This window comes from Nerophis ophidion, linkage group LG10 (assembly GCF_033978795.1).
Source record: "Nerophis ophidion isolate RoL-2023_Sa linkage group LG10, RoL_Noph_v1.0, whole genome shotgun sequence".
NCBI lineage: Eukaryota > Metazoa > Chordata > Actinopteri > Syngnathiformes > Syngnathidae > Nerophis > Nerophis ophidion.
In genome coordinates this window covers 31,800,880-31,812,154 of record NC_084620.1, presented here as the reverse complement: position 1 = coordinate 31,812,154, position 11,275 = coordinate 31,800,880, and the positions used below count along the sequence as shown (strand labels likewise).

The 11,275-nt window shown below is 41.7% G+C and overlaps 1 protein-coding gene across 5 annotated transcripts in view; it reads right to left on the bottom strand.

The window, feature by feature from the left end:
• Positions 1 to 2,037: 2,037 nt before the first annotated feature.
• htr2cl1 (5-hydroxytryptamine (serotonin) receptor 2C, G protein-coupled-like 1) overlaps positions 2,038 to 11,275 on the bottom strand; it is a 225,008-nt gene continuing 215,770 nt past the window's right edge. For 4 of the 5 annotated variants that reach the window (XM_061913502.1, XM_061913504.1, XM_061913503.1 and 1 more), the window contains 3 exons: positions 4,191 to 4,502; positions 3,889 to 4,127; positions 2,038 to 3,419 (listed from right to left, as the gene is read on the bottom strand). In XM_061913502.1, coding sequence (XP_061769486.1) covers positions 2,838 to 3,419; positions 3,889 to 4,127; positions 4,191 to 4,502 — 1,133 coding nt within the window. In that variant the 3' untranslated portion in view covers positions 2,038 to 2,837. The remainder of the gene's footprint in view (positions 3,420 to 3,888; positions 4,128 to 4,190; positions 4,503 to 11,275) is intronic. The other variant, XM_061913506.1, reaches the window with a different exon arrangement.

The window sequence follows — 11,275 nt, the reverse complement described above, 5'->3', positions numbered from 1 at the left end:
TTAAGGCGACATCGTTTCTTCCCTATGAGGGAAATACATAAACACCGCCACAATATCAAACGTTTGGTAGAAATATTACAACTGATGTACGTACGTGAAATAAAATTGCCCAGTCGTGGGTTGACGACGGTGTACGTAGCTTTATGTTGAAGGCGGGTGTTGTCGAGAGCCGCCATGTCTGCACGGACTCACCTCGCGCTTAACGAAGGCCCGGAATCCTCAGGCAAGTGGCATCAGGGCGCATGCGAAAGACTAAGAGCTCCGGGACTTGCCGAAAGCAGCCGAGGCCACCGCCCACCCGACAGCCAGCGTGCTGTGACATGGCACCTCCACTGAGGGCCGCTGTTTCTTTAAAAATACAGCAGCTGTCCATGGTGCTGATTACATTCAACTGACAATGACTTTTCTAATGAAATTAGGATCTATTCATTAGTCGTTGACAAAAACGTCAGAAAAAAGAACACTATGAAATAATCTTTAATAAATACATTTCTGCATCCCACTTCATAGAAACATAAATACATTCATTGCTTGTTGATAATTGTATTAACCCAAGATGTGTTGAGTCACAATACAAAATGTTGTATTAAAAAAAGAAGTACGTGAGCCCATTTCTGACTTCTTCCAGGATGTTTATTGGCAGAGTCGAACGGAGTCTAAAATACATATTGCTGTGCTTTTTGAATCTTTTGTTGTTGTTGAGTGTCCTACATGGTCATTTAAAGACAGATGGGAAATACAGTTTTTGTATTGTTGCTTGGCAACAAAAAAATCCTGTAAGTTTCCATTTAAGGACGCCACATTCTCTTCATACGCTGCTTCGGACGAGTTGTCTCTGAGTTGGACTGGAAGCGTTTGGCATACAAGATGACGAAAATAACGTTTTAATGAGGGAGGCTCCGACTCTGCTAGTAAACCAGATGCTTCCATAGGAGGATTCTTCAAAGTGTGGCACAGTGAGCCTCCCCTTGGAAAATAGGATCCAGGAAAACAAAGATTTTTCTGGATCTGTGAAGATTTCTGCTCATACTATATTGACATAGGTCAGGGGTGTCCAAAGTGTGACCCGGTGGTCAATTTTTGTCCCTCGGCATATTGTAAAAATAACATGGAATCCCAGCTGGCACAAGACATTTATATGTTTATTATACATACATGTCTTTTTAAAACTGACTTTGAAACAACATTGCAAAATAGTCGTATTTCTAAACTGAAACAACGTTGGTGTTTAACGTTGGATCCACATTGTTGGTTGGGAAATTACCATATCTAAAGTTAAAGTCTCAACGTTAGTCACACACACACACACACACACACACTTACAGTAGGTGTGGTGAAATTTGTCCTCTGCATTTGACTCATCTCGATGTTCACCCCCTGGGAGGTGAGGGGAGTAGTGAGCAGCAGTGTGCACCACGCTTGGGAATCATTTGGTGATTTAAACCCCAATTCCAACCCTTGATGTTGTGTGCCAAGCAGAGAGGCAATAGGTCCCATTTTCTGTAGTCTTTGGTATGACTCGGCCGGGGTTTGAACTCACAACCTCCCAGTCTCAGCGTGGACACTCGAACCACACGGCCACTGAGCAGGCTTTAGTTAGGTTTATGACTTTTTAATAATGTGATTAACATCTCTATAGTCTTTTTTTTTTTTTTTTTTTTTTATTACAAAAAATACCAACAAACTCAATTTAAAATGGCTAGAATATGATAATCCTTTCACCGTAAACCCATGGGTAGTGCGGCTCGGATGGTAGAGCGTTGTCAAAACGCATGTTCCAACGTTAAGTTTGAGTTGCTCAATGTCAGGACCTAATTCAACAAGTTCTCAACGTTGTTTTAATGTCTTCTGCCTGCTGGGATAATCGGTAAATATGTCAGTGTTTTATTATGTTAGCTTAGCATGCCATTGGATTAGTTTGAGCATCTTTAAAGTACAAAACGTATCAAATGTGTCTCTGTATATCGCCCATATCCTTTCTGGAAGAGACACTCGCTGGAATAAAGTTTGGAATCTCCTGACATAGATATAGTAATCTTTGAGGGTTTGAAAAAGATGTATATCTTTATTTTTCCCAAACTGCTGCACCTCCCCTGTCTCACACTTAGGAAAAAACAAAACACTTATAGTCCATTAGCCGCCACAAAAACAGTGACATTGTGATCAGCCCTTCCTCCTGCAGACTTTAAGGCTCAAACAAAGTTTTCCGTCGTCAGTCCTTGTGGTGGTTCATGTAGAAGGTGCATAGAATCCAAATCAGCTGACTCCTGCTTGTCATTCTGATTAACCCGCTGCTCGTTGATCTCCTGGTCCGATAAAAATGGTGCCGGTCACTTCCGCTGTGGGAAACATGAATGAGGCGACATCAACTCATCTGGAGGAAGATTTCTACGTTGACTGCCTTTTCAAAAGCCAGTTTCCAGAATGACGCACCACCATTGTGTTTCCCTAAATTTAACTCTGCAAATGTGACAAAGACCTACAGTATATATATATATCTGATTCATCTAACTTAATATAATTATCTATTTATTCGTTTTACTCAATTTTTTTTATTTTTTTTGTAAAGACCTTGCAGGTGGAGTTGCTGCCTTCTCCTTTGCCCACCAGAGGGCGGTGTCAGACCAGAGATTCTCTTAAATTCCATACTGTTTTTTTTTTTGTGTGTGTTTTTTTTAATTCAGAAAGGACAATCCCATTCCTTTGCTGGTTTGAACACTTGCAAAACAAAAAGTACATTTGATTCATATGAATGGCGCCCTTTGACCCCTCTGGGACATGCGGTCTGTCGTGTGTAGCCATTCCCTTCACTAGCCATTCCCTTCACAATGAAAGGGTCACACGCTGCTTGTGTGCATCCGGGAGGCGGGGCTGTAGCTGATGATTGACAGTTCCTGCTCCACCTCGGTCTCTGGCTCTGTCTCCGACAGGGCGCCCGCGTTGTGGTACTCCGAGAGGCTCTGCGACGTGCCCCCCGTTTGGGTGCCGTCGTCCGTGATGTCCTCCAAGTCGACCGCTAGCCGCCCGTTGCCCCCCCGCCCGCCGTTGCGACAGTTACTGTTGCGGTCCACACCCTCCTTCCTGTGGCTGTCCGCCAGCAGGGGCGTGACGGCGTGCGAGGGACACGACGACGTGGTCGCACCGCCCAGCGGGTTCTTCCCGCCCTGCGCCGCCGCATTGGTGCCCACGTTATAGCGACAGCGGATGTAGCTGGAAAAGGCTCTCCTGTAGGTCTTGTTGAAGAGCGTGTAGACCAGCGGGTTGACCCCCGACGAGATGTAGCCCACCCACACGAAGACGTTGAGCAGGTCGTGCAGCAAGGACTCGTTACAGGAGCCGCCACACAGCACGAAGGTGACGTTGGTGATGAAGAAAGGGCACCACATGATGAGGAAGAGGAAGAAGACGATCCCGAGCACCTACAGGAAGGATGACCAGGAAAAATGTGGACTATAGATTTCATAATCTTGAGACGCCTTAGAATATTCTAGAAAATGATGCAATAGACCAAGTTATGGCGAGAAAAACTGCTGGCGGATAATCGTAAAGTCAGTTAGTTCACAGTTAAAGTTATAGTCACGCACACACATTAGGTGTGGTGAACTTTGACCTCTGCATTTGACCCATCCCCTTGTTCACCCCCTGGGAGGAGAGGAGAGCAGTGAGCAGCTGCGGTCGGGAATAATTTTTGGGGATTTAACCCCCAATTCCATCCCTTGATGTTGAGTGCCAAGCAGGGAGGTAATGTGTCCCCTTTTTCGTAGTCTTTGGTATGACTCGGCCAGGGTTTGAACTCATGGCCTGCCAATCTCAGGGCGGACACTCTAACCACCAGACCACTGAGCACACTAATGATGATCATGCATGCAGCTTGTCGGTTATTCTCACCTTGGAGGCCCGCCTCTCGTTCTTGATAGCCTGCATCATCCCCCGCCGCCCATGGCAACCTGAGGCATCGCTCCTCCCGGGCCCGGCGGCCGGAGAGCTCAGCTGCGACGCGGCATCCGAGCTGGGAACGATGCTGATGCTCTCTGACGTGGAGACGCTGAGTAGCATGCCAGGCTCCGCCCCCCTTAGGCAGCTCAGCGTGTTGCGGCGAGTCTGCGTGGCCGGCGGTTTGAGCTCTGCTTTGGAAGGAGGTTGTAATTAAGAATACAGGCGTTTAACGTCGATTTCTTCCCGAGACTTACCTTGTGGTTCCGGCGGGGCGTGCGTCTGGATCTGCGGGATGTGGAAGGTGGGAGTCTGCAAGGTGACGCTGATGACAGGTGGCTGCAAAGGCTGCTGGGAGGACGTCTTGGCCTCGCAAAGGAAGACAGTCGCCTGCCTCTGCAGCACCTGGATGGTGAGGCCGTACGTCACCACCATGATGACCAGCGGGATGAAGAAGGCCACGAAGGAGCCAATCAGAATGAAGCGCTCCTCATTGAGCACACAGCTGCCATTGACGAAAACCTTGTCCTCGTTGTGAAGGCCGATCACCGGGATGGGCATGGAAACACCTGCATTGACGACAGATCTTGTCAGCTTCCACCCTATGCAGGTCTCCTGGTGCCATACACATTGTTTTGATCCTCAAACGAGGTGAAATCTAAGCGTGTAAATCAAAACCTGTTAAAAAATATTATGAGGCACAATTTTCAGTAGAAGCATTCAAGTCCCATCTTAAAACTAGTTAGCCTTTAAATAGACACCTTTTTAGACCATTTGATCTGCCGTCTCTTTTCTGCTCTGGCCCCTTCTCCTGCGTGGAGAGATTACTGTATTAGGTACCACAGATGAAGCTCGAGCTGTTCAAAGTCAGAACCCGGGGTGGACCACTTATCTGTGCATCAGTTGGGGACGTCTCTGCGCTGCTGACTTGTCTCCACTAAAGATGTTCCCCTACTGGCCTCACTATGGACTGGACTCTCACACTATTAACTAGATCTACTCGACGTCTATTGCACATGTCGCCCCACCCATAACTGCGGTCCCCTCCAAGGTTTCTCATTGTATCCCATTGGTTTGAGTTTTTTATTGCCCTGATGTGGGATCTGATCGTTGTGATTAAGGGCTACATAAATACCCTTTGATCCAACACAGACAAACATTCACACTCACATTCACACACTAGGGCAAGGGTAGGGAACCTGTGGCTCTTTTGATAACTGCATCTGGCCATCGGATAAATCTGAGCTGAGACTGTTACAAATGTTCAAAATATAAAACATGCTCATGCATTTGAATCCATCCATCCTTTTTTCTACCGCACTTGTTCAAGAAGTTGTAAAAAGCGTAAGAAGTGATTTATTTATTTTCGGATAGTTTAGGGTTTGCCCTCCTGCGGTATCTTCAGACCACCAAGCACCGACATGAGAGCCTGTTTCAGTGCTACAATATTTTTTTATTTTTCAATAAGTCTCTCAGTTGCTTTCCAGCAATTGTCTTTTTCCTCTTTCGTTCTCGCCCGCACTCTGGCTCCAGCCCCAACCCCGTCTCTCCTCCTGGCTGCTGCTTATAAATTAGATAAAAAGGCCCAGGTGGACATTCTATGCACCTGTTGCTGATTTCGAGGCTGGTCCTGGCAACAACCCGCTTCGCTGCAGTCCTGCAGGCCACGCCCCCTCCACAGTTAGCTTCAGAATAACAATGTTATTACAAAGAATAAGAGACCTATTATAATCTAGAAATGTTGGTCTTACTTAAAAATGCACACGTTCAGTTATTATATGGCTCTCAAGGAAATACATTTTAAAATATTTGGATTTTTGGCTCTCTCAGCCAAAAAGGTTCCCGACCCCTGCACTAGGGCCAATTTAGTATTGCCAATCAACCTATCCCCAGGTGCATGTCTCCAGAGTACCTGGAGGGAACCGACAGTCACGGGGAGAACATGCAAACGCCACACAGAAAGATCCCGAGCACGGAATTGAACTCCTGTCTACTTGGGAGCTTCGTATTGTGAGGCAGATGCACTAACCCGATGAGGTGGCGACTTGTCCATGGTCTACCCCGCCTTCTGCCTGATTGTAGCTGAGATAGGCTCAGTGACCCCGAAGGGAATAAGCGGTAGAAAATGGATGGCTGGATGGATGATTTGGGGGCGAAAGGGAAAACTTTGTAAAAACCTTCATTTGCTACAATAATGCATTAAATCAGCTTAACTGATGTCAAAAGGATTTCAGAACCTCATCCTAAATATTCCACGTTGCACCTTATTTCTGTGTTTTTGTCATTGGATTTATTCTAGTTAATTCTGAAGTACTTAAAACAATTTGATGTGATAGAAAAAAACCCACCTATGAGAGGTAACATTTTGGAAAAAAGGGGTGAAGAGAAGAACCGATTTTTGTGGAATGTTACATACTTTGTGTTTTTAGTACTCAGTGAGAAAATGATAATGGTGAAAAATAAGAATTAAACATTAAATTTGTTTTATCATGGATGAAGTAGCATCCTACATTTTATTATACATAATTATGGGAGGGGACTGTTTAGCGACCTAAAGGCATCAGTGTGACTTAATTTCAGAGGAGCCTCCAAGTTTGATGGTGTCCTTTGTTCTCATGCAGCAGGAAGTCATTGATATCATCTCATCAAAAGACCACGCAAATATTGACTCGAAAATCAGTGCATAGGGAGTGGCACAAAAAACAAATCCACAGCACAATCCACCGCATTTCACAATCAGATGTGTAGCTAATGCTGGAGTCCTTAAACCGCCCCCACAATGCGAAAGCTCTCCCACCCTCAGGTGCTGACCGGCTCAATCTGTCGATTAATCCGTACAAATGGCAGGCGCGGCGTTACCACTGTCAATCATCAGCGTCACGCAAAGCCTAGACAGGCCATTGTGATTGAAATGTCCTCCAAGTCAAACGTGCATGTTTTCACCCCTGAGGGAAACCGTGTGTTGGATGTTTAGTTGTTAATCCCCATGTATTGATCTGTGAAAAGCCTCTTAGGAATGGTCCAGCATGTAGGAAGCTTTCGAAAGAGGACATTTGTCTTCCAGCCATACAATCACCCCATGGTGACTCTTCTACTTTTGAAAGACATGCACACTAAAAGGTCCATGCTTGCCTGTGCTGTTAGTTTTCAAACAAATAGACCGCATAGTGGCGCTGTTATTTAACCAGATAAATCAGAGTGATTGAAAGTGCTCACTACCGTATTTTTTGGATTATAAATCGCTCCAGAGTATAAATTGCACCGGCAGAAAATGCATAATAAAGGAGGAAAAAAACATAAGTCGCACTAAAGTATAAGTCGCATTTTTTGGGGAAATTTATTTGATAAAATCCAACACCAAGAATAGACATTTGAAAGGCAGTTTAAAATAAAGAATAGTGAACAAAAGGCTGAATAAGTGTATGTTATATGATGCATAAATAACCAATTGAAAACGGGTCAGTCATTCAAATAACTATAACATATAGAACATGCTATACGTTTACCAAACAATCTATCACTCCTAATCGCTAAATCCGATGAAATCTTCTTCCTCGGTGTCTCTTCTAAACAACTCTGCCAACTCCAAAGGTAGACAATGCGCCGCTTCCTCTTCTGTATTTTACGGTAATGTGTTAATAATTTCACACAAGTCGCTCCAGAGTATAAATCACACCCTGGCCCAAACTATGAAAAAAACTGTGATTTATAATCCGAAAAATACGGTAGGCTTAACAAAACATTCACTGTAACTATATGATATTTAGCCAAGCCACTATGAACTTCAAGTGGACACATCTTAAGTGGACCGAGTTTGAGCAAGATTGGTTGAAAAACATTGCTGCCATCAATGAAAATGTCTACTTTGCACTGGGACACAATGATCATAAACCATTGACGATATCCATATTATGTAGGCTAGCATGTCACATTTGACCACACACCAATAAACAACTTTAAAGGACCTATTGTGCAAAAAAAATTTTTGCCCGTTGTCACCCGTTTTTGTGTATTTGGATCCACAAAAGTGCCAGAAATTTAAATTCAAACCGTATAGGATATTATGACTCATGCTTGTAGGTCATGTCCTGTGTTTTTGTTGTCTTCCCTCTGTTAGTGTTCATGTTTTGTCCAGCGCTCCTATTTTGGTTTCCTCTTCTTGTGTCGTCCTGCTATTAACTGACCACTTAATGAATCCCGTTCACCGCACCTATCTTCGTTTAGTGATTCTCAGCCAAACATTGCTGGGTATTGTGGCCAAACGGCAATTTTTTTTTTTTATATGACCACAGAACTTTCGTCCAGAAAGTCTTATCTTTGTCCATGTGATGTCAGATGAAATAAAAAATGGAGCTGTTTAGCCACAATACCCAGCAATATGTTTGAAGGAGAAAAGGTGAGGCCTTTAATCCCAGGAGCACCATGCCTACCGTCAAGCATGGTGGTGGTAGTATTATGCTCTGGGCCTGTTTTGCTGCCAATGGAATTGGTGCTTTACAGAGAGTAAATGAGACAATGAAAAAGGAGGATTGCCTGTAGGTTGGGTCTTGGATGCAGTTGGGTGTTACAATAGAACAATGACCCCCAAAAATACGTCAAAAGTGGTAAAAGAATGGTTAAATCAGGCTACAATTAAGGTTTTAGAATGGCCTTCCCAAATACTTTTTTTTTTGCCATCCTTAGGTTGTGGTGCAAACACGCGATCTCCGCTGTTGCCATTTCTACACTGCAAAAACTGAAATCTAAGTAAGATTGAATACCTCAAATAAGGGTGATATTTGGTTATTTTATGTCTCATAAGATAATTCTTCTCACTAAGCAGATTTTATGTTAGTGTTTTACTTGTTTTAAATGTGATGGTCCTAAATGATCTCAGTAAGATATTATAGCTTGTTGCTAAGATTTTATGACTTATATTGAGTAAAACATGCTTGAAACTAGAATATCAACTGTTGCAAAGCTGTGTCATCAACACTCACAAGTATAAAACTACTTTTTTAAAGTAATAATTTCTTATTTCAAACATGGAAAAAAAATCATGACTTTGACACAATTGTCTCATATTAAAACAGATGAGAGCTAAATGGAATTTCCGGTTTTGTTTTCAATGAAAGAATAGAAATTACGTACTCATAGTAGTACAGTTATTAGTAAGAATATACTTATTTTAAGGTATTTTTGGGTTCATTAAGGTTAGTTAATTTTACTTGTTTTGGAAAGTCTTGACAAGCCAGGTTTTCTTATTCTATCTGCAGATAATGTTGCTTAGTTCAAATAAAATTCCCCTCATTTTTGTATTTTTTTTTCTTCTTGTTTTTGATTGCTGACTTTTTGCAGTGTAATACAAAGTAACGTATATTTCTAACTCATATCTGTCAGTAGACTCATTATGGAAGTGCTAAAAACTGCAACAGAGATGACAGGGAGAAGACACAGTCAAAGTAGAGGCACGTAAATAAGATCGCATACTAAGCGCAAATCCTGAAGAAACGGTCAAAGCGGTTTGTAAAACAATCTGTGCAAAACTTTGACAAAAGAACCACCATTTCACGTTATTTTGGCCAGAAGGAAGGTTCTTAAGTGTAGAAAAAAAAACCCTTTTTAAATAGGAAAATGATCAATCACCTCCATGTTGTTTTTGTTTGCTATATACTACTGCACAGTACTCTGACAAAAAGTCTGTATTTTAGTATAAGTTTGAACGCTTTGAACCTCAGAGTGACATGCTACACAGTAAAAAAAAAATATTTTAAATTCACAGCAAATAGCTTACTAAAAATTTTTCACACTATTACTTACAGTAATTTGCTGTAAAATATCTTAAAGAGCAATGTGTTGTGATATTACGGACGACTATATGATTACAGTATTTTACCGTGAAATGACATTTAATTGCTGCGAAATATAAGGGCATCGTCATTTTTGCAGTCATTTATTGTACTGACACAGTACGTTTTGGTTACAGAATTTTACTGCGGAAAAAATACTGGTAAATGCTGTGAAACCCTGGCAGATTTTTACAGCGTACGTATAATGCAGGGATGTACATCTGTCATTTCAAATAGAAGGCAGACATATCACGTGGCCTGTGCATTTACAGCTTAGTTACGCTGAACAAGAAAGCTAAATACACGCCTTGGAGATGCTTGGATTTCAAGGCTGTTTAATTTCTTCTTCGCTTCCCTGTCAGCCTCGAGCTCGTAAATGGACGGTTGAATGCAATAATGCGTTGTCGTAGCCATTTCTAATAAAAACTAGAATATCATTCAAACATAATTCTAATGCGTGGTACTTTTCTGTGACTGGTGAGAAGCTTATCTGATTTAAACATGACAAAAAAATGTCATTTCATGCTGCCTGTGGCTGACTGATTTCCTTTTCCATTATTTAGATGGGAGTCATTTCTAACAATTGCTTTGGATGTTGCCCCAACCGTCCATTGTCTTGTAAGGATACTTGTTTGCCACAAAGAAAATCCTCCTGGACACACACACACACACACACACACACACACACACACACACACACACACACACACACACACACACACACACGTTCTTGTATTTGTTACTTTCTTGAGGCCCTCCGAAAAATGCCTACCTCTAGTATTATGATAAAAGCCGTAATATTACTCAACACAAGCCAACATTTTACAAGACTAACTGAACATATGTGCAATATTATGATACAAGTTGCCATTTTACTCAATAACAGTCGCAATTTTACAAGGAAAGCTTAAAATGTTGGCAATTTTATGATAAGAGTCGTAACATTACTTGGCAAAATTCACAATTTTATAAAAAAAAACTTTAAAATATCGGCAATATTATAATAATAATAATCAAAATTTTACTTGGCAAAATTATGGCATGTCACAATTTGCCCTAAAAAATGCAATATTTTACAAAAACAAAAAAATTGCAATATTGTGATGAAAGTCAGAATTTTATATGAAAAATAATTTTACGAGAAAAAATTGCAAAAATCACAGAAACAAAGTATATGAGAAATTGTTCCCAATTTTATAAGGAAAAAGTCAACACTGTGAGACTGCTTAGTTATCTGTAGTTTTTAATATTTTGTTTGAATTTTTTCTAATATTATTATTTACTTCAAGTTATGACATTGTCTCCATATACTTATTTATTTTATACATTTTGGCCAAAAGGGTGCATTTCAATTTCTTACACACTTATTTCATATGTTGGCCAGAGGGGGAGCACTTTAAAATTTTACACACACTTGTTATTTCATATGCTGACCAGAGGGGAGCACTTTTAAAAGCGATACAAGGTCAATTTAAAAAATCTCTCCTTTTTGGGACTGCCCTAATTTTGATAGA